The 27097-nt window shown below is 41.0% G+C and overlaps 1 protein-coding gene across 2 annotated transcripts in view; it reads left to right on the forward strand.

Moving 5' to 3' along the window:
* Positions 1-27097, forward strand: part of RSRC1 (arginine and serine rich coiled-coil 1) — a 96264-nt gene that overhangs the window by 30923 nt on the left and 38244 nt on the right. For both annotated transcript variants that reach the window (XM_079315159.1, XM_079315160.1), the window contains exon 5: positions 16698-16734. In XM_079315159.1, the coding sequence (XP_079171285.1) occupies positions 16698-16734 (37 nt within the window). The remainder of the gene's footprint in view (positions 1-16697; positions 16735-27097) is intronic.

Below are 27097 nucleotides of genomic sequence, written 5' to 3' on the forward strand. Positions count from 1 at the left end.
CAGTTAGTGTGAGCTGTAATCTCTTTACTGGCTTTGAGGAGTTGGAGTGGCACCGAGACACCCTGCAGATACTGAACAGCAGAGATACAGTAATCACCTCACCCTGCACCCTGCTCCTGCATCCTGCACTGAAACCACCAGTGCCCAGCAAGGATTTAGGGAAAACCCAGCCCCAAAGCAGCAAACTGCTCCTCAGAGCAGGTCACAGACAGCCCATGGAAAAGATAATGCTGTGGTAAAGTGAAATTGGAATTCACACTGCAATATTCAACTCGCTGTTGCACCTCGTATTTTGGATTTTCTGGAATGGGTTTACCTGCTATGGAGATTAGAAACCATCCATGGCTTTGGTTAGGAAGGAGAATCTTTGTTTGGAGGAGGCATTTCTAATCCTGGTCTAATTTTGGACCTTTCTGGGTTATTTTATAACGTGACAAACTTAAATCATCTAAATTGTTGATCAGCAGTAGGACACAAGGGAATATTTTAAATGGAGAGAAGAGGGATGTAGATTGGATGGTGGGATGGAATTCCCAGAGCAGCTGTGGCTGCCCCTGGATCCCTGGAAGTGTCCAAGGTTGGTTGGACATTGGGGTTGAGCCCCTGGGACAGTGGGAGGTGTCCCCATGGCAGGGGTGGCACTGGGGGATTTTAAGGTCCCTTCCAGCCCAAATCTCTCTGTAATTCCAGATTTACTTCCAGCTCTGGTTCTGTGCAGGGCAGGATGTTCCTACTCAGAGGAGTAAAACCCTGCAATAACCTGTGCTTCTTGTTCTGCTTCCACACCCTTTCATTGGAGAAAATTTCCATTGAACAGGGAAAGCTCGTGGATCTTCCTGTGGAGAAAAGGAAAATCCAAATTTTCCAACCCCAATTTTCCATTCTGAGAACTTCTGTGTGGTTCCCAGCAGATATTTCCAGGTGCAGAGGGTGCTCTTGACCTTCCTGTCCTTCCCTGTTCATTGAGAATCCTCTGATCCTTCTTGGCATCAAACACCTTCAGTTCCCCATCAGCCCATGGGCTGTGACAATAATTCAGCATCCTCTTGGCTTTATTCCCTTTTTTCCATGGATTATGGCAACCTGATGTATTGTACTTTTTCTGGGAGGAAAAAAAAAATCTAGGAATGACTTCCACTCCAGCCATCAATTATTGGCAGTATAAAAACCAACATCTTTAAATATCCATGCCAGGTGGGAAATGCCCTGAGAGACTTCAGGGGAGGAATGGGGAGACCCAGAGGGAACATCTTGGATTCTCCTGGATCCTGCCTCACTCCTCAGCTGCTCCCAGCAGCTGAAGTTCTTGTAATACAAGGCCCATGTAATGGTGAATTATGGAATGATGGCTGCAGTGGAAGCAGCAGGACCAGTCCATTCTCTCCAGATGGATTAAGGGATTGATCAGGAACGTCTGCCTGGGCTCAGGTCAGGATCTTTTGAGGCTGTTTAATGGGATCATGCTGTGGCCCAGAGGGACCAGGGGCTCTTTCCATTGATTCTTGTCAGGTGGGCATTGCTTGTGCTTTGCAAAATATCAGGGAAATACAGACAGTGCATTTCTGGGAGAGTGTTCAGCACAGGAGTGAGAACCTTCATGTGCCTGCCTCTGCCATCTCCCTTTTTTACTTTTTATTTCTTCCTTTGCTCTGCCTTTATTTCCTGACCATGCTAAACAGTGTTTAACAAAACCTGGGTGAAGTTTTGGATCCTGCTGCACTGGGAGTTTCTGCTGGGAGTTATTTTACAGGTCCCCTGTGAGGCAGGAGCACGAAGATGGAAGAGAAGGAAAGGGTTTATATGGAGTGGGAGCCACTAAATCTGATTTAAAGGGTCTCAATGTGCTTTTTACTTAGGAGGACAAAAGATTAAAGTCCATCAATTAGTTGATTTGAAAAAACAAAACAAGCTTTGGGTCCCAGAGCTTGTTGGAAACTCCTTCCATGAGCTTTAAAGGAAATTTTAATAATTTTGCTGCTTTTCTCTTTAAACATTCAGGCTACAATAACTCAGTAAATTGGTAATAGATAATTAAGTCTTGATGTTGTAGGCTTGAAATTTTATATGCTGTAGGTTTTAGGTATAATTTCTGAAAATTTTACTTTGCACTGTAAAATATTCTGACTCATGGAAGTGCCTTCTCACATTGCTACAGGAGAGAAATTTTCTCCTGACAAAGTTTCCCAAGTTCTGAAATATTTATTTGCTCCAAGCTCCAATGTCCAACCTGGCCTTGGATACTTCCAGGAGCAGACACAGCTTCTCTGGGAATTCCCAATTCCCAAAATCCCACCCATCCCTGCCCTCTGGCTGTGGGAATCCATTCCCTGTGTCCTGTCCCTCCATCCCTTGTTCCCAAATCCTTCTCCAGCTCTCCTGGAGCCCCTTGAGGCTCTCAAAGGGGCTCTGAGCTCTCCATGGTTGGTTGGTTCTCTTCCTTCTCTGCAGGTTTTGGAGCAAATTTTGTGGTGGCACCAGAGGAGCAGGCAGGGACTGGTCCCAGGAGATTCCCCCTGCACCAGAGAGGCTCCCAGGGAAAATTCCAATCCCTTCCCAGATTTCTGCTCCATCCATGCTGGGATGGCTCTGCTGGCCCAGGTGAGCTCTGTGCTCCCCCCAGCCTTGCCCCATCCTGAGCCCTGGATGGAGCAGAAATTTGGGAAGAGCTGCAATGGCTCCTCCATGGGAAATGAAGGATGTGCAGGGATTGCACTGGAGCTGCTTCACCACAACTTATGCAAAATTAAAAAAAAATATTCCCCTTCATTGCTTTTCAAAGCTCTGTCCAAATGGGTTTTTTTAGCAATTCTGAAAATGTTACTGGTCTTGCATGAATGATCCTTCCAGTGAGAGCCAGCACTTCCCTCCTGCTCCAAAACACTTCCCAGAGAGAGCAAGTGGTGAAATCCCTTTTGCAGTCAGGCTGGGAAGGGCCATTTTGGGAAGTCAGGATCCAAATTCAGCCTGGCACTTTCCACACACGATCCCAGTGATATTCCTGTCTGCCAGCAGAAATCCAGGGCTCAGTTTTCCAGGCTGCCTTCCCCTTGCCCTGCCTTTAATCTCAGGCTGTGTTTATGTAATGCAATAGAAATGTTGCTAACGTGATTATACTTTTCTATCTTATTAGCTCCAATACTGAGCACAATAAAATGGAAAACTGTTTAAATGTTATGTTTAAGTGCTTGAGATAAGAGTTCTTGTAAATGAAATGTGATTACATTTCTGTAATAGATCTTCTCTGTCTGCTTGGACTTTGTTGAGCAATGTAATTCTTTTGGGATTGCTGTTTCTAAGTTTGATTTCTTTTTTTTTTATCTTTTTAAATTTTGGTGGAAACAACCATGTAAAATGTTACACACCAGCACACAATGCACAGAAAAGACAAGGTTTCCTGTGTGAGGCACAAAACCACCTCTCCATAGTTTTCCTTTGTGATAACCAATTTGAATTAAACATAATTCCCCAACATCACCTTGAATTTCCATCTGTGTAACCCCCCTTGTTCTTAAGCATTTTGCATTTACCTAATGCTCTGGGCTATTTGTGGATGGCAAACTGTGACTATCTCCAAACTGGAGATGATATGAATAACAATTGTTGGCTGATCTTCCCCCTGTATCTGCCTGCATAACCTGCAGCCTGCAGAGGCTGAGCAAGTGGCAGATAGCTTTTGTCATCCCTTATCCAGGCTGTACACTTGTAAGGAAGAGCAGGGATAATCACCTAAATCTAATTAGGGGTTAAAAGAGGCCATGGCTGTGATGTGGCACTGAGACACCTTACTGTAGCAATCCTGTTTGCATTAGAAAAATAAGGTTGTCATATTGATTATTCAAATGAGCTTCTGTTGGCCATGGCTCAATGGCTGAAGCAGCTGAAGCACTGCAAGGTCCCAGTTTGGAGCTTGTGTTATGTGATGTCTTGTTTGCTAATTTAAGGCTTTAAAACTGAGGCTGGGGGAGTTTTCATGGTGACAATTAAGGGTTTAAGTGACCACTGGAAAATGAAGTTGGGTGATGGTTGTGATTGCTCAAAGCCATTCAGTGAAGGCCAATGAAGCTGCTCCTCATCTTTTATGGAAAAATCAGTATTGGAGTTAACAGATCTTGTTTGTGCATTAATTGATGTTTAGTTCAAAGTCAAACAGAGCTGAAAAGAATAAAGTAATTGCATTCAGATCAATTCCACATCCAAGAGATAGCAAATTCCCCTGGCTCTGACTTTGGGGGCTGTGTTTTAATTTAAAAAAAATTTATCTGGTACTGGGCTATTACAGCTTCTCAAATATTTCCCAGCACTTGGCTTTTTGTCATTCCCAGTCAGGTCTGTGACATCCTGCAAATGCAGGAGAAGCTTCAGGATGTGCTGATTTCACCTTCCTCATTGCTTCATGACATAAATGCCAGAGATAGAATGGGAAAAAGTGCTTTAAAAAAACCAATTTATTAATTTTCAAAATTATCTTTGGCCCTTCTGTAGTGCACCAAGGACCACGTGCTTTGCTGTGCTGCATGTACAAAACTGGACATTTTACTGCTGCTTTTGCCATTATTTTGTGCAGCTTCTGTCATTACAGATTGACAAGGAAAAGCCCACCTTGAATCCCAGAGATGAAGCAGAGCTTGCAAAATTTCAAATAGTTGAAATTATTTTACCTCTACTTTGAACATTGTTCACTCCAGCTGTTGGCTGGGCTGGATTTGTGCTGCTGGGCACAAAAAAAATAAATTACATATAGAGACAACTAAATTATTTTATCCTCTTGTACATAGGTACAAAATTTTCAACTTTATTTTTAAATTTCTTCACTTGATTCTTCCAGTTTCTTCCTTTCTCTGTGTTTGCTACTGGTGTAAAAGTTACTCACCCAAATGCTGAGCTGGCTGACTGAAGCCATGATGACCAGAGGAAGGGGAATTTTTAAATATATCTATTTTATACATTATTTATTTACATTACCAGAACCTTCTGACCAGTTTGAAGGCCTGAAAGTTTTCCAAAAATATTGATTTAATTCTGGAATATCTTGCTTTGACAGCAAGTTGAGCAGTGGCTTGTCCTACCCTGCTTTGTGCTGAGCCCATGGGTGGGTTTGATTGTTTGGAATAATTCCAGTTCTGGGGACACCCCTTGGTGACATTTCTCTGCAAGACACAATAATTTTATAAATTGAAACTGCAGCTTTCAGCCCATACTGAAAATGGGGAGAAAGCCAAAATGTGAGGCTTCTTTTTTCCAACAATATCAAGGTGCTATTTGTGCAGGTCAGTCTCTCATTTTGCACATTCATTCTAAATGATAACATTATTCATTGAATCTATTAAATTTTTAATTTTCTTTTAATCCCTTTCAGCCACAAGTATTCCAATGTTTCCTACCACATTCTTCCACCAGCAGTTAGCAAAAAAATTCAGGTTGTTCTGATTGACATCAGTGAGACTGGATGCATTTCTTACAGAGAGGGAAATAAGAAAAATATTTCAAATAGTTGAAATGATTTTCCCCATTTTACCTGCACTTTGAACATTGTTCACTTCAGCTGTGTGATAGTGGAAAATCCTTAATGCTGGGAGCATCATGGGCAGGCAGAATTTCCAGCTGACAAAGGAGATTTTGGCTGCTCCTCCTTTCAGAAATTATAAAAACTCAATTCACACAAGCTCAGCTGACTCTGGGCTGGCTGAAATCGCCACCTTGAAATTTGAGGTAAAAATAAAAAGAATTATTTGAGTGTGAACCAGCAGCACTTGGGGCAGCAGTCTGCTCTGCAGGAATGGTTCCCTCAGTGATTTTTGGAGATTTTTTCCAACCTCAGGGGTCTGTGAGAGCCAGGGGAGGTTCAGGTTGGACCTGGGGAAGAATTTTTTCCCTGGAGGGTTGGTTAAGCACTGGAAGGGGTTTGTTGGATCCCAGAAATCTGGGATTTTTGAATTTCTGTGCTTTCTGACACTGACCCCCAGGAGAACACTCCTTTTGACCTGGGGCCTTGGAGGAGCTTCCAAATTTGGGTGATGGAGTTAAAATCCTGGGTGTGTGGTTAAATAGAAATGTGTGATTTCACATGGAATTTGAAGGTTTTATAATATATTAATAGGTGTGGGACAAGATGGAGAGTTTTGGGTTTTGTCTTTTTTCTGTCTTCTTCCTTCTCCATGATTTCAGGTGGTTTTTGGTTTTTGCAGTGCTGCACTGCAGGTCACAGATATTTGGTTATTGGACCAAAAGTATAAATAATACAGGTGTTAATTCTCAATTGGACTGTTTAGCTTTAATAGACCTTGTAACCAACTAAATTAATCTCCATTTCACTCACTTTTAGCTGGTAGCTAGAAATGTTGCAGAACTCTCTGTACTTTAGATAAGATTTAATAAACAACCAAGCCCAAACGTGAGAAAATTCATTTTCTTTGTGTTTTTAATCCTGACTCTGAGTGAAGACAGAGAAAATGAAGACAAGCCACTAATTAAGTGATGCACATTTACAGGGTGGAGTCACCAGCCCTGGAGTGATCCAAAAATTTGATTTAAATTTCCTAATCTAATCCAATTGTGGGGTTTGGTCAAAGGCTGGACTTGATAATCTTTGATAATCTTGGAGGTCTTTTCTTGCCTCATTTATAAATAAGTGTATATATATATATTTTTTTTTTAAATAGAATATTTTACTTCACTTCCAAGATTTTCAGATGCAACAGAAGTGTTGGTTTTAACCATCAACCTCCAAATTCCTTAAGATCCAAATTCCCTTGGACCCTGCCATGTTTATGGTGCTCAATTCCTTCAGGAATCTCTTCACTCCATACTAAAAAAAACCAAACTTTGCAGGAAATCTTGGCTGTAGAACGAGACATGTCTTACATTTTTTCTCTTTTTCTGCCCTCATTTTGGTGGTAAATCAATAATGTGCAACACTAATTATTTTGATTTTGTTGGAGAAATGCCAGAACACAAAAAATTCTTTTGGGAGATGTGTGGGGAGGGTGTCCCTGCCTGGCTGTGCTGGGGGAGCTGCAGTGAGATGGATTTTGAGCTCCCTTCCAACCCAAACCATGGTCTGGACATTCCTTGGGGTTTGTTCCATCCCTGGCAAGTGCCAAAGCAAACAGATGGTGCTGGTTTTTCTGGCAGTCAAAGGGTAAAAACAAATTATTAAAAACAAGAGCAATGTGGTGTGGGAAGAAGTTTAGATTTAATAATTCTGGAGAAGTGGAGCCTGGAGGAGGTTCTGGTGTAACTCAAGGAGCACAAAGAGCTCAGCCAGCTTTGCTTGGTGGTTTGGGGTTGGTTTTTTTTTTTATTATTTTTAGGCTGTCAGATTTTCTACCAGAAACTCAAATTGTGATTTAGGGCAGCTTGCAGATCTTTGCTTGTTCTCACCATGCTGTTTGCAGCCCTGGGAAAACCAAGGTGGAAATTTATGGGATCCCTTTAGTGATCCCTGCCCATCTCCTCCATCAGCTCCAATTAGCTGAGTTTGATTTGATTAATTTTTTTTTTCCCCTCCTCATGTTTTTATTAATTTCAAAGCACTTCCAGGCTATTTTTATCACTGTCTCTTAGGCTTGGGTTTGGTCAGATGTGTTTGAGACATGCAATCAGTTTGTGGTTTTGTTTAATTTTGATGAAATATTATTTCTCCCTCTTCATTTGTGGCCAAGGAACTTGAGGAATTCCCCCTCAAGCTTGAACAACTTTAACTCTCCCTTTAAAAATTTTATAAATTTATCTTGCAGCACAGCCCAGCATGGAAGTTGTTAGAAGATAAAATTTCCTTCCTTACTGGAAGTGAGGCTGGGCTGGTTGCAATGACCATCTTGGAGAAACCATGAGGATTCCAAAGGTTTTCCTTGGGGCTACATCAAATTGAGATTTAAAAAAAAAAAGAAAAACAAATTGCAAATGAAAGCCTGAAACTCAAATCTCTTCTTACCAAAAAAGCTGAGGTAGCTGAGGAGATGAAATATTCTCAGATCAAGTAGATTTGCTCTGGAATAAGGAAATTTTGATTTTGTGTAGGGGTGAAAATCTGTGTTACCCATCTGAAATATTCTGAGATATCAGCCCAGGCTGGGTGGAGAAAGGAGAGGAATTAAACCCAAGTCTGGCTCAAACCAAACTGGATTTTTATCCCTCCCTGCAGGGGATACCTAGAAAAGCATGAACTTTCAGGGTGCTAAATTTGGATCAAATGCAGCCCCAGGTGCTGGAATTTCAGCAAATTTTGGGAATTTTTGGGGCTCAGCTGACTGTGATTCCCAAGGGCTGCACTCCTCCTCAGGGATTTTTGGAAACCTGTTTTTAGTTTTTGAGCTTAAAATCTGGGCATGGAAGGGTGATGCTGCTCCTTCTCCTGAGCTGGGGAAATGAGTTGGTTGTTGGTTCATTATTTTTGAATCAATTGTTTATTTTCCAGCAGTGTTGGTGTCATCCTGCTGCTGGTTTAAGAGGAAAGGAGCACATCCCAAATTTCTCCTGGGTTTTTTGGGACTTTATTAATTTTCCCTAAAGTCCTGACCAGATGTTTGAAATCTCTCACTTCCTCTTAATTTCTGTTTTAAGTGCAACATCTTGTGCTCTTTCAAAGTCAAAAATTATAATTGTGTGAATTCTTAATTGAAATTTTTATTTTAGATTCTTCTTTTTGGGAAGAAGAGATAGAGGCATTTAGGGTTTGTTAAAATATTATTTTAATTGTAAGAACATCTCTGTGTTTGGAAGCTTTGAAGAACAAAAATAAATCTGTAAGTTGTGGTGGTCAGATTTTTCATAAAAGAAAGCCTGAATAGAAAGGAGCAATTTGCATGAAGAAGTTGTCTGACTTCTAGAGATGGGCTGGAAAAACCATCAAAAATCTGAGCTCTGCAAATAGAATAAAAGTGATGGCTGAGGTGGGTCCCTGGGTTTGGGGAGAGGGATTTTTCTATTTAATAAAGTAAATTAAAAATATGTACAGCTCTGCATTGGTTATAGGTTGGATAAGATAAGCTCAGTTCAGATATTAAATATAAATTTGTTCACTGAACTGAGATCTATGGAGATTAAAGAAGGAAAAAAATTGGGGAAAAAAAAAGACTAATTTGTTTCTAAAGTCAATATAGAAGCTTTATAGAATCCTTGAGGTTGGAAAAGATCTCCAAGATCATCAATGTCAACCTTTAAATCTGAATTTGCAGTAACAGAATGAGATCTGTGCAATGGAAGGAACCAAGGCTGTGTCTTGTAATGTGAATTTTGAGCACTGAGCAAAAGCTTGAAAAGTTTTATTCACAGGTCTTAGTGGAAAGTTGGGTTGCCAGCAGATGAGTTTAAAATACTTAATAAACTTCTACAAGATTTTCTCCTCTTGGGAGGAAATCATGGCACAGAGTCTTAGAAAAGAATTACAAATAATGAATTCACATAAACTGGAGGTTGCCTTGTTTCCTAGGCAGAGAGCCTTTAATTGGTAACTCTATTTTTACTGAATATTTAATGAGCAAACTGGCAAATGTTTCCCTCAGCACAATTTTCATGAGCATTTACTATTTTTGAGCAGTTTATAATGAATTTAGACCAAGATGGAGCTATTTAAACCCAATGTAATTTCAGTGTGGTGTGAAGCATTTACCAAAGATTATTGCAAAACTTGTTTAACGAGCATAGATAGTTTAAAAAAAAAAACAAACAAACCCAAACTAAACAGGCTTGAGGTTTCCTTGTGGGATTTTTTTTTTTTATCACCAGACTGAGGGCCTGAAGGAATAGAGGAAGTGAATGGACACCAATGTATCCAAATATCTCATTTTGCCCAAAAGCAAGTGCCGGCAGATAAATGCCCATAAAGGGATTTCTTTCCTAAGCCCCATGGATTTTTTTTTTTTTTTTTTTTTTCTTTCCCCTGCAACTTTTTGTGTGAGTTTGAAATGAAAACCATTCATCCAGTGCCCCAAAGAAGGGCCTTATTGAATGGAATAACAGTGTAATGTAGCATTGAAGGCAGGATTGAAAGTGATTATCTTGTTAACTCTTGACAGTTACCGCCAGCTTGAAATAGAACTGGCAGGCTTGATTTGCAAATGAATTAGAGCTTTTTCATTTGGTGCCAGGATCATCTTTTTATATTCTGATATGACAGATGCTATGTTCCATGCTTTTGTTTCTCTTCACTCTTCTACTTGCAAATAAAAAACAAAAGATTATGATAGCAATTTTATTTGCATCTTTTCTCTAGGAGTTTATTCTTTGTCTCGAAGTTTTTAATCTTATATATATTTTTTTTTCCAACTGTTTGTTTAAAGAATAGTATTGTTCCCCCAGAATAAAATTTCATTAGGTTAAGTACAGTAGTAATTGGGTGAATGAGGGGGATTTAGAAGCTTTCAGCAAATGGAAAATTGATTGTGCTCAAATTGTTTCAGCGCTTAGAACATTGAAATTTCCTCCCTGACTTACACTTGCATTTCATATTCCTCAGCAGCACGGGCACAGGAGAAGCTCTCAGCAGCTCTCAGGTGTTTCTGCTGCTGGCCCAGTGTGTGATCAGTGCTGCTGGGCTCTGTTGATATTCTGCAGCCATCCCACCACAGATGGGGAGTGTTGGGTATGATAATTACTCTGCTCTCCTTCTATGTTCCTCATTAACCTGTAACACTCTCTACCAGTCCAGAGAGTTTTTCCCATAGTTGTTCTTCCCAGCACTGCAACTTGCTGGGCTTTGTTTAATATTCAGCCCAGCCTTGTGGGCATTTCCACTGCTGGGCTGGCTGCTGCTTTTGGGATCTGCTTTGTACCTGCAGCCTAATTAGCAGCACTTCCAACCTTCACTGATGGAAATATTTTCCTACACTTTCACCTACAGGATGTGTTCTAATTGAATATCTACTAAATAATATTACAGAGAAGGTAAAGCAGGCCAAAGTTGTCTGATTTGTTGGAGGCTGGTTAAAAGAGACAGTGACATTCCTGATGTTGGATTGCTGGCAGTGCAAACAGGGAGGAACGAGGTTGTGCTGCTTGTGAAGGGAACAGGAGGAGAAATCCCACCCAAAACCAGGGAAAAAAAACCCAACCAAGCCCAACCCCAAGGACTTGCAGGTGATGGGATCACCAGGAATTGCCAGGTTGAGCTGAGGAGGGGCTTTGAGGCAACCAGGACAGAGAAATCAGCTTTGGACATTTATGGGATTTTCATACCTGAGCTGAGTCCTCCATGAGACAAAACCTGGAGATTTTAGGTGGTTGTTTTATCTCTTGTGGTTTATGGGATTTTCATTCCTGAGCTGAAGTCTCCATGAAACCAAACCTGGAGATTTTGGGTGGTTATTTTTGCCTCTTGTAATTTATGAGATTTCCATACCTGATCTGAGTCCTCCATGAGACAAAACCAGGAGATATGGGGTGGTTATTTTCATATCTTGTGGTTTATGGGATTTTCATTCCTGATCTGAATCCTCCATGAAACAAAACCAGGAGATTTGGGGTGTTATTTTTATCTCTTCTGGTAATTTTTGTTTCTTCTGGTTATTTTTACCTCTTTTGGTTATTTTTCTCTTGTGTAACTTATGGGATTTCCATACCTGACCTTGAAGCCTCCATGGAACCAAACCAGGAGATTTGGGGTGGTTATTTTCCTGACTTGTGATAATTTTTGTCTCTTGTATTATATGGGATTTTCATTCCTTACCTGAAGTCTCCATGAAACAAAACCTGGAGATTTTGGGGTGGTTATTTTCATATTTTGTGGTTATTTTTATCTGTTATAATTTATGAGATTTTCATACCTGATCTGAATCCTCCATGAAACAAAACCAGGAGATTTTGGTTGTTTTGTTTCTTGTTTACCTGAGAAATGCATGCAAAGAAATACAATATTTTTGTAGAATCTGTTTGAAAATGCTGCTTTTATCCCACTGTACTTTGGGGTTTTCCCTCTCTGTTTAGTTTCAGCACTGATATTGAATAAAATCTTGGATTTTACTCTCTGAGCCAGGGTTATTACATATTTCCCTCTCTTGAATATTTGATAAAGTCTCTTGGGTACTGGTTTTTCTTCTTTCTAGGATAACAAGTTATGGAAATTGTTTCACCTCATGTCCTCTTTAAAGTCCCTGTTTTTAGCATGATTCAATTTGGTTTAAATTATTTTCCACCAAGTTCTTGGCAATTCCAAGTTATTCCAGTGTTTGTGTCTTGGGTTGCATTGAAATTTATCAGTAATTGACCAAACTTCCTATTGGTTTTTCCTGAGATAAATTATCTGAATGATTGGGAGTGAGGGATCCACTGGGTTTGGAATCTTTTCACTCCAGGATCAGCTCCAGATCATTTGAAGTTGATACTTGGTAAGAATAAAACAACATTGCACACTTTAAAGAAAAAAAAATTAAAAAAAAAAATATATAATGGGTGTTTTTCCTCTCAGGGTGTAGTATTCCCAAACCATTTCCTCTTCTTGATGAGTTTGTTGTGCAGGAAAGTTTTGAATTGCAGCAAAAAATGACAAAATGAAAAAAAAAGTTCAGCAAAATCTCATCTTGGGATATCCTGAGGTAGAAATCAAGTGTTGGGATCACATTGAAACATAATTCTCTTCTCAGGAACTCTGCACCTTCCAGAGGCCCTTTGACCTGAATTGTCCTGTAATATCCATAATAAAAATAAATAATAATAAATATATAAATAATCCATAGGATTATCCTGCAGTCTATGGCTTCTAACTCAAAATCTGTGGCAAAGACAATTATTAGCTATTAATTAATTATGTATTAGTTCTACAGTTCTTGGAACTGCTATAAATTCACTAGAAAATACATTTTATGTGAATCTGAAGCAGTTTTTAATACCTAAATGGGAATTTTGAGGATACTGCACATTTTTCAGCTCACTTGATTAATGTTTACTTTGGTACAGGGAGTATTTTTATGAACATGAATATGTTCCAGGTTAAAATCATGATTTCAGCAAGTCTTAGGGAATACTTTTAATTTAATTTACTGGCAAAGGAAGTCACACCACCTCAGTTAGTTACTGTGGATTTAAGTAATCCCAAACCTGGCAAAACGTGGAGAATTCCAGAATGGTTTGGGTTGGAAAGGAAAAACTTAAAGCTCCTCCAGTTCCATGGAACTTCCTCAATTGAATTCCCAGCTTCTTGCTACAGGTCCCTCATGACCAGGATTCAAATGGAGCTGGAGTTTTTTCCCCTGGCATTTTGGATGAGCCTGAGTGTGATATTTACTTTTAAATATATGCATGTCAAGTAGTGTTTTACTGCAAATCCTTGATTGCAGTGGGGAAAAGTTTCAAAGTTTCTCTGATAGAAAAAAAAAAAAGGAAATCTCAGGAATAAAATCAAAGTTGCCTAATGAACCAAAGAAATTAAGGTGCTGCACTGGAGATGGTGTGAAAAGCAAAAATATTGGGAACTGTGGGGTGTGAAATGGAGTAAAACATAATTACCTGGTAATTAATACAAATTAATACAGATTTATGGTTTCTTTTATGTTGTGAGCATTGGAATGTTGGGTGTGCATAAAGCTGCTCCTGGCTTTTGTTTGTGGTGTTTAACGGTTTGAAATCCTGCAGGCACTCAAGGCTGTGTGGGAGGCTGAGCTGTGGCCATTGGTCTGATTTTGCCTAAAAGAGCATAAGAAATATCAATGGGAGTCTTATTTTGTATAATTTGATACAAATACCAAAATTAAAATATGTGATTATTTTACATAATTATGCAAACACAACAAATTTGATAATGCAATTTACAGTATGTATTTAAAATACATAATTATTAGCTATACTTCTGTAAATACAATTATGTAATATAATGTATTGCATTGTATATATAATGTAATACAGGCTAGGCTACAGAATATAATTGTATGAGATCTCTAATATAATCTATTGCTTAACTAAAAGATAAAACCCTGCCATAGGCTGGCTGATTGATGCCCAGCAGCCTGGGGCTGGGAAGAGGTTTTCATTGGAACTGACAGGTGCCCCAAGGTTTATTTAGGACAAGCTCAGCCTTGTCCTGCTTAGTTTGATAATGTTTTCCTTATGGATGTTGCAGCACTGCATTTCCTGTGTTGGGGCCTTGTGTTACACCAATATTCCTGTCTGGGCTGCCTCAACTACAAATTGGCTGAACAGCCCGTGACACTTTTTCAATATTATTGCATTAAACCAAGTGGATTTTGATTGATAACCTAATATTCAACTAATGCAAAACATCAATCATGGCAAGTATATTAATTATTTAATATTGCAGCCTAATTCAGGAATCGATGTGCTGCAGGAGGGGAAGGGAAACTCGCTGTTCCCAGAAGGTTTGAGCCAGGGGATGATTAAAAAACAGCCCCACCAAACCCTGCTCTGCTCCTGTGTGTTGGTTCGATACAAATCTTTATTCATTTGCCAATAATCTCCTCACATTTTCCACTTCAGGACCTTTTTTATCAATTTTGAGGCCTGTAATTGAATTAAGGCTGCTTTCAGCACGGGCTGGGCTGAGGTGCACAAATATTGATGGCAGGGACAGGGGGCTCCTCCCAGCCCTGCCCTGCATCATCTCCCAGAGCATCCCAACCTTTAAATGCCAGGGAGCTCCTCCAGAAGGGATCCTGGAATCATGGAATGCTTTGGGTTGGAAGGGAGATTAAATTCCACCCATCCCACCTGTCCTGGTGTGAAGGGCAGGTGTCTGCCAATAAAGGCAGGAGCTTCTCTTTGAAATGGAGAATGCAAACCCCCTCCCTCCAAATTATTATAATTTTGAAAATAAAGGGCTTTCAGGCAAAGATATGGGAATTAGGAATAACAGTTCTTTACTAGAAAAATTAAAATAGAAATGCAGTATTACACAGAACAATCCCAACCCTGCCAGAGTCAGAATCCAAGCTGACACAGTCAGTCAGTCAGGGTGGTGGCACAGTCCCATTCCATGGTGCTGCATCCTCCTGCAGGGGCAGATGTGGCTCAGCTGGAGCAGTGCTCCTGGAGAAGGTGCAGTTTCCTCTGAAGCTCCAGGGATGATGTGGAAGGGTCTGGTTTTCCTCTGGAATCCAGTGGAAAGAAGGTGCCTTGGTGTCCAAAATCTCAGTTTTTCTCTGGGTAGGAAAGGCTTGGCTCCTGCCCTGGCTGGAGCATCTCCCAGTGGGATGATGGAATTTTATCAGCCATGCCCTGGGACTCAGTGGCCATGAACAGGAGATATCTCCTGGATGGAGGATGGGCTGTGGGAAGATCAAGATGATTGCCCAGCTGGTTTAACAATGGCCCATTAACAGGAGATATCTCCTGGAGGGAGGATGGGCTGTGGAAGGATAAAGATGATTGCCCAGCTGGTTTAAAGATGCCCATTAGGAGAGAATATGTGCCAGGAGATCAGGGGCACTGCCCCACTGGTTTAACAGATAGAATAGACATTTCTGGTCACTTCCTTTATTGCAACCCAACACACCTGAGCACAGGGACACCTCCCACCATCCCAGGCTGCTCCAGTCCCAGTGTCCAGCCTGGCCCTGGGCCCTCCCAGGGATCCAGGGGCAGCTTCTCTGGGAATTCCATCTCAGCCAAAAATTCCTTCCCAATATCCCATCCATCCCTTCCCTCCTCCATTCCCTGTGTCTTGTCCCTCCATCTCTTGTCCCCAGTCCCTCCCCAGCTCTCATTTAGGCTCTGAGCTTTCCCTGGATCCTCCACCAGGCTCAGCAATATGGGATAAATCATGAAGGGCTGAAAAGAATCAATTCTTCCTTCAAATTCAAACAACAAAAGTACATTTTTTTTCTCCCCCCTCCACTTCATTAATGTCATTTAAATAAGAAAAAATAGCTGCATAGCAGATTTTTGGTAAAGCTCTAGGAAATGATAAATAATTAGCATTTTTAGTACTAATAATTAATAATTCATTGTAGTGTTAACTAATTCGTGCAATCCTATGGGGCTGGTTTCTCCTTTATTGCCATGGCAGTGACTCTCCTTCCAAGAAGTGATGTTGGAATGAGGTAAACCTGGAGCTGATGGGAGCAGGAACCATCTCCTTGTTTGATGGTTTGGAATTTGGGGAAGTTTTAATTTGTTTCCCATTTAATTTTTTTTCCCATAGTAGGATGTGTTACAGTTTAATTTTCCCTCTGAATTTTTGCTTTTCAGAGTTTTTACTTGGATTCTTTGCTCCATTTTTTTTTGCAGCTGCCTTTATGTAAAATTCTTCCCATTTTCTTTCTGTACATTCGGACTTTTTGCAGCTTTCAGGAATCTGATTCCAAGCTCCACCATGGCTGCCACAAACCACGGAATTAATCACAATTCCTTCTCTCCATCACCCTGGAAAGGGGCACAGAATTTCCTTGGACTTGGTGGCAAAACAGAACCAGGAGGTTCCAAATGTGGATTTGATAAACAGCCCCTCCCCTGGCTGGTTCCTTCCAGTGTAAATAGTGGCATAATTAGATTGCAAATGTTGATTTTAAATGTGCATCCTGTGGCATTGCTGCAGTTTGTAGCAATTTCAGGGCAGGTAATATCTGAGGGTTTAATTCTGTCATTGAGCATTAGGGTAATCAATTTTCAAGTGTTGCAGGTAAATATTTGTATTAAAATTAAAAATTTGACACACTGGAGAAATTACTCAGCTTTGCCATTTCAGAGTTAAACAGAAATTGTTGCAGACAAGGGTTTAGCAACTATTTAGAACTTTTGTTCTTCTCTTACAGGGACTCTGCAAACATCAAAGCTGGATTAGAACATCTGGTAAGTTTTAATTTTCTCTTGAACATTTGCATCATCTTTGATATCTGCATTCCAAATGAACACTTTTGAATGAGCTTTGAATACCTTGAATTGAGAAAGTCAACCATTTCCCAGAGGGTCAGGCTACTGTTATTATGTGAAGGCACTCACATTTTCATTTATCTCCCCATTTCAAGGGAATTTTAATTTTTTTAAATTACTTTTTTTTGATGTCGAGATGAAATAAACCGGACTACAATCCTTGGATTGATGATTGCCTTAATTATAAACAAAAATTGTTTGGTGTTGGATTTTTGGCATATCCTGATCTGAAAACAACAAACTTGTGATTAAAAAAAAAAAAAAAATTAAAAAAAAAAAAAGAGCCAGGGACACAATCAAATATTGCATGCATAAATATGGTGTGTTTGAGTCATTTGGAGGCTTTGAAAGAAGTGCACAGCTTTGTGTTTTCTCTTGTCTTTGCTTTATGAATAATGGATTGACTTAAATTCCATTCAGGGCTGCAGTAGGAAATAATAATTGAGGTGCAAAATATTTCTGGTTTAAGTAAACATATTAAACCCACAAGTGATGGTAAGCCAGGCTTAGCATTAAAAACTCATCAGTTGATCAAGACTGAGGAAAATAAAATCTTGTCACAAGTCAGAAGCTGGTTGGGCCTCACATGTTGGTACCAGCAATCAGTGGAACATTAAATAGTTGATCTAAAGTGATTATTAAATCCCATTAAATTAAAATATTCACTATTAATGGCACATCCATCCTGAGAAGAGTTTGATTTTTTTTCATGGAATATTTGAATAGTCCCTGCTGTTCCACAGAGCTGTTAAAACCATCATGTGTCATTGGACAGAATTGCTTTTCCTCTTGTTGCTTCTCATTTTGGGAATCACTGGGGAAGGATTGGGAAGAGCTTGGATGCACCAATATCTCCTTGGAATATTAAGAATGGAAAATTCTGGAGTGCCTGAGGGGTGGAAAGGATGGAGACTGTGGTGGGGTGGAGATCCTGGTGGGATGGAGAGGATGGAGACACTGGGATGCAGAGGATGGAGATTGTGGTGGGATGCAGGTCCTGGTGGGATGGAGAGAATGGTTTATCCTGGTGGGGTGGAGATCATGGTGGCATGGAAAGGATGGAGATCCTGCTGGGATGGAGATCCTGGCACAGTTCTCAGGAGCTCCCCTTTTCTAACAGTGTCCTGTGAAGTGTGTTGGGAATCATCAAACAGAATAAAGAGCTGCTCCCAGGGGTGTCTCACCTGTGGGGTGAATCCCTTCAATAAATTTGGGGAAGGTTTCATTGCCCTGCTGGTTCCAGGGAGTTTTTATCCAGTGGCTTCCCAGGATTTTCCTCATGCATTATGAAGCTGTTCCCCTCCTGACAGACTGCCCATGCCTGGGGCTGGTTCTAAACTGGGGTTTCTGCCACAGCAGGAGCTGCAGGGCTGATTTATAACAACAAAAAGTGGGAAGGAAGAGGCTCCATGGGTGTGGAGTAGCCTGGGGAGATGGGAAGCAGGAAAAGAGTTCAGTGGTGTTCAGGGTTTCTCTGGGATTGGGATAAAAGGTGCTGGAAATGTCCCCTGTGGAGTGATGGTGCCTGAAGTGCTGTATGGGTTAACTCTCGATAATTTGGGATAAAATCATGTCTGCATTAAATAAATTGGCTGTTTTGTATTTAGAATCCCAGAATTGGGCAGGAAGGGACCTTAAAGGTCCCTGGGAAGGGATCTTAAAGATCTCATTCCACCCCCTACTGTGGACAGGGAACATTTTCCTGAAAGATTTGTCAAAAACCTCAAAATCTGAGACTTTTTTTCCCTTTTCCCTTTGTTACAAAATCTGTCCTGGGAATGGGGGCTCAAGGAAACAAACTGTTTCCCAAGGCACCCACAGACAGGAATATTTGTGCTGGCAGTTGTTCCATACCTCAACATTTTGTTCATAAAGACCTTTTGGACTCCAGTAAATTACAGGGATATTTCTCCAAAGATTTAAGCCACTATTGCTTTAATTTCTGCATCTCCAAATGCCTGTAAGGAAGTTTTTCCCACCTTAAGAGTTTTAATCTTGATTTGATGATCTGTTATTGGATCCCTTCTGTAAAAAACAGGGTGTTTTACAATTTGGGATTTATGAGAGGCCCTGGATCCCTGGAAGTGCCCAAGGCCAGGTTGGAGCAGCCTGGGATGGTGGAAGGTGTCCCTGCCATGGCTGAGCTTTGAGGTCCATGTCTTTCTTTGGTCTGGTCAATCAAAAAAACCCCAAATCTCAACCAAGAGCCCTTCTCCTTTCTTTGGTGTGAATATTTGATCAGGTATTTATTTAAATTAAATGTCAATATTTATTTCCTGTGGTGTCACAGCTCTGTGGCCACGGGGCAGCGACGTCTGACAGAGTCCTTGGCTTCCTAACGAGCTGTGAACCAAGCAGCCAATTATTTGTGCTCACAAACAATTAATTAACGCCCTTAATATGAGTAATTATGTTTGTCTTGCTGTCCTGGCAAAATTCCATGCTGGTCAATTATGCTCTGCAGGCTTGACTTGTCTCTTGTGTGTCTCTTGAATTGTTGTCCTGTTGTGAGAGGAGGGGAGTGAGGGTGAGGGTGGAGAGGTTTTCCACCATGGCCAAGGTGACATTTGTGTCCAGGGACATGCCAAATTTCCCTTTGGAGAGGCTGGAGAGCCCCTGAGTGTCCAGCTGGAGGCACCAAGGTGCTTTTTGAGGAGCAGTGCTGGCTCTGGCTGTGTCCCCACTGAGAGGGGACCACTGGTGTCCCCAGCTCAGCTTTGGCTGTGCCAAGGTCGGCATCCCAAGCATTCCTCTTGAAAACCTTTCCTTGGAAATCTTTCCAGCTCCTTCAGGTTCAGATCAGGTAATCACTGCAGAAGATCAATGGCTTGTGAATATCCATTGAAAAATGCATCTTGTTTGGCTCTGTTTGCCTCCAGGGGCTGCTCCTGCAGAGGGGCCCGTGGATCTGGAGGAACTGAGGGGCACTCAACGTGTTTGAAATTCATGTGCACATTCCACTTGTATTTGTTCTGGTAGCTGCAGATGTGAATCAAACAACAGTGTGATCAAACCATCAGAGGCAGAACGTTTTCATGGCAGAATATTCAAAGGGTTGCAGCAGTTTGTTGTTCCGGCAGCGACAAATTTCATGGAAACTTTGTGAGAGCAGCGAGTTTTTCCCTGTCACTCCCCATTACCGGCGGGCTCTGAAACCAGAGCCACTCCACATAAAACACTTTAATGTCCCCCTGTCTTTATTAAAAAATAAACTTTGATCACTCTCATTTACCACCGAGGCAGAGATGCCCCTGTGACCTTTCATCCCCGTGCCCTGCGTGCCTTTGCTTTGCTTTCCCGCTCACATTTACCCCACAAACGCTGTAAATTTGGGAAGGCCATGGGAACATCCCCATTCCTCGGGCAGCGATCAGCTGGAGCCATCAAGGCTGTAAAACATCCAGAGTGTGATTTTCCCTGGCACCTGCACGGAACCCCCGGCACGTGCGGGTGTTGTTCCCAATCGCGGTTTGTTCGCAATTCCCGTAATTTGATCGCGGCTGATGAAAAGCTGACAAGATTTCCACAGCGCCCCATTAGATGAAAGCAGCGTGAAACCAGAGGTTAATCTGCAAACAGATTTTCCTGCTTATTACTCTAATGATTCCATCAGATTTGATGTAGCAGGCTGCGAGGCGTCTCTCGGCAGCAACAGTGTGCTGGGGTTTGATCTCGGTGCTCATTAAATGATGGAGTAATTTGGGTGACCTCTGCCCAGGTGCACATCTCCTCGTAATTGCACGGCATTCTGATGGGGAAATTACTGGAGAGAACCCCGAGTATTCATCCCGCTTTCCGAGCGGGGGGGGGGAAAAAACTAACAAAAGAAATATTGCATTAATTTTCAAATGATGATATTACATTTAGTGCCTGGGCCCCATATATCAAAATCTGAGAACTGCTCCAGTTACTCGCTGCTCTTAATCTTAATGGTATCTGTGGATGTCAAGGGCATGGAGGAAATTAAATCGGAAAGTGCAGATAGACCTAAGAAGACATTATCTCTTGATGATTGCAGTTTTGATAGGTATTTCAGTGAATTTCATTTTCGCAGAATGGTGGAAGATGAGTTAGCCACCAGATTTTCTCATTTTTCTTCCCCGTGATTTATGTGAGTTGAGTATAAAACTTTTTATGGGAGTGCAGTTACGGCGGGTGAGAGGTAAATTAATGCGGCGGGTTTCCATCTCGGCCCCGCGCCATTGTCAGAGCTGTACATACGTAATGGGGCCCATCATTATTCAGGGTTGTTTACATTCAAAATATGTAATGAAATCTGTTCAGAATAATGAGGGAAATAAAAGTTTAGAAAATTGTAAAGGTCATGAAGTTTGAGAAATGATGCAATGCTCCCAAAATAACATTTAGGCAATATAAATTACATTATTATGCACCAACTCTGCCTTATAGAGACATGAAGATAAAGTGCTTTCGACGAGTAAAATGCTGTTAGTGCTCTCTGAAGTATGAGAATGTGTAAAATGTTTCTGATTTCATATTCTGGTTTTGTGCATATTGTGGAAAAATATATAAAGGAACTTTATGGAGGGCAGTGGCTGCTTCACCGTGCCCAAGTTTAAATGCATTTCCTGGGAGGGTTTTCTCCAGCTAACAAACATTTAAGCAGGAGTGTAATTGATTTTTTAATCTAATTATCGAGGCCACCAGCAAATTTGTCTTTTTAGGGGGGTTCTTTCTCCCCTTATGAGGATTTTGCACGAAAATCTTTTGATCTGAAGGTATTTTATTGCAGATGCTGAAGAGGGATCTTGGCACAATACCGAGATGAAGCATAAATTTGCCCAACTCTCTGTGGTCTGCACCTAAAATACAAATCTCTGCGCCCTGATTTTATGCAGGTGCTCCTCAGAATAATTATGGTTTGCCCTGCAGATTTTATTTTGTATTTATTTGTCAGAAGCAGCAGCCAAAAGCACGAAGTTGTTTTTGGAAAAGTTAAACCAGCAAATCTGTGACAGCCCAAAAAATAAAAATTGGTGCAAGAGGGGGTGAGTTCATCATCAAAGCTGAGAGCAGACAGAAAATGTTCTGTTATTCCAAGTATCTAATCTTGATTAGGTTCAGGTTAATTCCTGTGTAATTAAGGATGATTTGGGCTAGATTATCAGATAATTTTGAAACAGATTGCTTATTTAGAACCCACTGGATCTTTGTGATATTTGAAATGCTTTTCAATTTCAATTTTTTTTCATTGTTTTTCAATTGCTGCGTTTCAATGCAAAGATTCCAAAGGGGATGAGATTCCCTTTTTCTGGAAGCTCTGATTTATTTAGAGAAAACTCCTCTCTTAGTGGAAAAAACAAAGCAGTAATTTAAATATTAACTGCTCCTTTTGTTAATTAATCCCTGTTACCTGTTGGTTGTGCTCCAGCCTTGGCTGGAGCTGTTTGCAAAGCAGTTTATGATGTGTTAATTAAAAATTTTCATTTCAGGACTTGCATTTATCTGCTGCTATTTTTATATTCTCCCACGACTTCGTTGCAACATAATGCAGCAGAAATTTGAAACAGTGATAAAAGATAAAAATCCATAATTAAGAGTTAAATATTAATAATTTAACACCTTTTGTAAGCTGTGGGGATCATTCTACCTTTAATTTTTGAAGGTTAAGAAATAGATGAATTTACAGAATAATGTCCAAATCTCTGTTCTGTCAGCTCTTGATCAGAATGTTGAATTTTTGGGTGATTGTGGCTGTATTTCCATGCAAATGTAAATTTAAGGGATGATATTCCAGGGTGCAAGAAAAGAAATAGAAGGGAGGTGATTTTTTAGCCTTTAGTGCAATATTATCTGCATTTCCTCTCTTATTAAAAAAAACTCACACTGAGTTTTTATGGCTTTATAAGTTTAACACTTGCAGGGATTTTTCCTTTTTAAAATACCTGGATTTACAGATTATTTTTTTCAAATCTTATTTACAGCTCTCCCTCTTTCTGCTGAGTCTTTAATCCATTTTGCTGTATCCACTCCCTTTTCCCTTGCTTTTTCTCAGGAATATTCACTGAAATGAATCCATTGTTGTTTTCTGGTCCTTTTAAAGGAGCCCTTGCTGCAAAAACTGCTTTGAATTCCCAAAATTTCCAATTTTCATCCATTTTTAAATTTGAAGTTTGATTATTTTCACTAAAAATTGACATCCTTTCTGCAAGTCAAACATGGAATTATAGTTTCAGGTAGCAGATTTTCCTGGGAATATCGAGGGATGAGTTGGTTTTTATCAAATGCTGAGAGGAAAGATTTATGTAAAAAAAAAAAAAAACCCAAAATTGATCACCATCCCCAGAAGTTTGTTGGGCTTTTATCCAGATGTTTTAAGACAGAAAAGTCCTGTAGATAAATTTTACCCCAAGGATGAGCAGGAGGAGTGGAATTTATCCAGGTTTAGCACATTTCAGACATTTTCCATATGAAATTTCATAATGATAAAAAATTCAGGAAGCAACATCCCAGCTCAAAATGCTTCAGCATCATGAACTGCTGGAATAAAAAAAGTTTTTCAGTGCTGCCAAGAGCCACGTGCTCTGCCCCACCATATCCCCAGTGGCTGGGATTTCTCCAGCAGAAATTTGGACTCTGTTTATAAACTTCATGTTTCTCAAATAGTTTTTCTCAGTGTTCTCAAGTTTTCACTTTAATATTATTTCCTCTGTCAAGAACGTTTGCCATTCATCCCTAATAGCAGGAATATTTAAAATATTCCTGGATGTATTTAAAAAATGCATTCTAAAGCTGAATTCAAGTGTTTATTCTAATCTAACTAATTAATTGAGAAGATGATTCTCCCTTGAAATGGAATATTTGGAAAGCCAACCATGGTCTCCTGGCTTTTCTGGAGCTTTCCATCACATCAGCACTGAGTGACAAGCACTGTGTGGGGATTTTTACACAAAACCCCCTAAATTTAAAGTTGTCAGGCTGGTTTAGTGTAGTTTTATTAAAATAACTATTTATGAAAGGAGCAGTGATGGCCTGCAGAGGATGAACTGCAAAGAAATGCAAGTTAAGGATGTGCCACATCTTCATAAATCAGCTGCCATTAAAAACTGAATGATCCAATCCAATTTTTGCTTGAAATGTGAAAAGCAGTTTGGAATCCCAGGTTGTTTGTGGGTGCTGGTGTCTGTGTGCACCATCCTTTCCTGAACTGGGATTCCAGTTCTCACCAGACATTTTAAATTCATTGCTGGGGATGAGCTCAGGTCATTTTGCAGAGTGCTTGTTAAGGAATTTTAAGGGAATTCCTCTCCTTTTACATTTAGTGGGCTCCTTCACCAGCTGGCACCAGAAATAATTCTATTTTTCCTTTTACTCTCTTTGAATCCTTTTCTTTCTGTGTTATGCTTAAGACCACGAGGGAAGCACAGGGATTTATTTTGCTCCACATCACTCTTGGTAATGTTTCCTCCACCAACCATTTCACCATTTTGAACTTTCCTGAGGGTCTTGCTGAATTTTTTTCCACTTAATGGCCCCCTAGATCAATACTGACCTGGGGTAGCTGTTCTCACACATTGCTCCTGGCTTGTTTGGGGCTCTAATTGTGGTTTTCAGCTGAAATCCTCTCTTTTCTCTGAGTGCTGGCCTCATCCACCAATTGGGGAGATGTTTTCTGGGGCCAAGCCAGTCACCTTTATTTCAAAATTCTCTTTTCAGTCCTTGGTTAGGGGTTATTGATTGATAAAGAGGTGCCTGGGCTGAGTTCTCTGATGGGTAAATGATGCCCATGGAGTAATTAACACCTGGGGCAAGGGCAAAGGGGAAGATTCCCCCAGAGCAGCTGCCTGGGCTGCTCTTAGTGAGATATTGCTGAGCAAAAGAAGAATTTGAGTCTTGTCTCCCTTATAAACAAGACACATCCATGATTCCATGGGAGGAGAGGGAAAAGGTGTTTGGAGCCCTCAGAGCAGCAGGATCAGGTGTGCAGCTCCTTGTTTAGTGATGTTTGAGCAGCTCCTGCTGCTTCTCCTCTGGAGTCTCCTTGGCCTCTTTGGAATTCCCAAATTCCAGGTTTGGGTGTGGTGGTGCTGGACAGGAATATCCTAAAACTGCCAGTGGAACTTTCCCCAGTCAGTGGTGGTTGTGTGGCCAACAAGATCCAGGGATTTGAGAGATCCAGGGGGGTTTGGTTAAATATCTGAACTGGAAAAGTGCTGTAGGAATAGGAATTTGTATTTTGGGGTGCCAAAATGCACAAGGTGCACAAAGATTTGGACTGTTCATGTGCAGATGTAAGCACAGCTGGTTTTGACACCAGATACTTTTCCTTCTCTGCTTGTCCTGCAAAATTTTGCCAAATTCAACTAATGCTGGTGGGATTTTTTTAATTTACAGTTGTCATGGAATGGAGGAACCACAAACCCAAGTAAAGTTTCTCTGAAACTGAAGCTGGGCAAGTTGGTTCAGGATAAAAAGCAGATTCTGCTTTTCCTCTGTGACATACTCAAGCTGCCAGAACAGATTGCAATGATCAGTTCATGGCAAGAAAAAGAAATGGGAAGATAATTTATGATAAATTTAAATATATTTCTTGCTGCCACCAGGATTAGTGGTCAGGTCTGATGGTAGGATCCATATCGAAGCTATAATAATAAATTCTGCCCAGTAATGCTGGGTTTATGCAAACAGCAAAAATCTGAACTAAAAATAGTAGAACTCTGTACAACCAAAATCTGGCTCTTCATTTAAATTGCAGTTTAATGCAGCACCTCTCCTATTGGAAGGAGCAGTCTGTAAGTTCTTGGAGCAGAAATGGAATTGTTCTGTCATTGTCACGAGGGTGGTGAGGCCATGCAGGGCATCACCAGCTGGGACAGTGATGGCAAAGAGCTCTGCCTGATTAAAATCATGGAATGGTTTGGGTTGGAAGGGAGATCAAGTCCAATCCAGTGGCACCCCATCCATGGCAGAGGGGAGAAAAGGGTGAAAAACTCCCCATGTGAATCCTGTTAAATCCAGTTCTGGAGCGTTTTGTGGGGTTTGGTGTGTTTGTGTGGAATGGGGTCACCCAGGAGCCAGGTGGGATTTGGGATTGGAGAGTTGGAATTTGGAAGGTCAGGATTTGGAGTTGGAGAGTCAGGATTTGGAGTTGGAGGTTTGGAATTTGGAAGGTTGCAGTTTGAGGTTGGAGAGTTGGGAATTTGGGGTTGGACAGTTGGTATTTGGGGTTGGAGAGTTAGGATTTGGTGGGCTGGGATTTGGGGTTGGAGAGCTGGAATTTGGAAGGTCAGGATTTGGAGTTGGAGGGTTGGGATTTGGGATTGGAGAATTGGGACTTGGAAGGTTGGAATTTTGGGTTGGACAGTTGGGATTTGGGATTGGAGAATTGGGATTTAGAAGGTTGAGATTTGGGGTTGGAGAGTTGAAATTTAGAAGGCTGGGATTTGGAGTTGGAGGGTTGGGATTTGGGGTTGGAGAATTGGAATTTGGACGGTTGGGATTTGGGGTTGGACAGTTGGGTTTTGGGGTTGGACAGCTGGGATTTGGGGTTGGAGGGCTGGGATTTGGAAGGTTGGGATTTTGGTTTGGAGGGTTGGGATTTGGAGTTGGAGAGTCGGGATTTGGGGTTGGATATTTGGGATTTGGGGTTGGAGAATTGAGATTTAGAAGGTTGGGATTTTGGGTTGGATTGTTGGAGAGTTGGAATTTGGAAGGTTGGGATTTGGGGTTGGATGGCTGGGATTTGGGATTGGAAGGTTGGGATTTAGGATTGGAGAGTTGGAATTTGGAAGGTTGGGATTTGGGGTTGGATGGCTGGGATTTGGGATTGGAGAGTTGGAATTTGGAAGGTTGGGATTTGGGATTGGAAGGTTGGGATTTGGAATTGGACAGTTGGAATTTGGAAGGTTGGGATTTGGGATTGGAAGGTTGGGATTTGGGATTGGACAGTTGGGATTTGGAAGGTTGGGATTTGGGGTTGGATGGCTGGGATTTGGGATTGGAAGGTTGGGATTTGGAAGGTTGGGATTTGGGGTTGGATGGCTGGGATTTGGGGTTGGATGGCTGGGATTTGGGATTGGACAGTTGGAATTTGGAAGGTTGGGATTTGGGGTTGGATGGCTGGGATTTGGGATTGGAAGGTTGGGATTTGGAAGGTTGGGATTTGGGGTTGGATGGCTGGGATTTGGGGTTGGATGGCTGGGATTTGGGATTGGACAGTTGGAATTTGGAAGGTTGGGATTTGGGGTTGGATGGCTGGGATTTGGGATTGGACAGTTGGAATTTGGAAGGTTGGGATTTGGGGTTGGATGGCTGGGATTTG

This window comes from Erithacus rubecula (assembly GCF_903797595.1).
Source record: "Erithacus rubecula genome assembly, chromosome: 11".
In the NCBI taxonomy this organism is placed as follows: Eukaryota; Metazoa; Chordata; class Aves; order Passeriformes; family Muscicapidae; genus Erithacus; species Erithacus rubecula.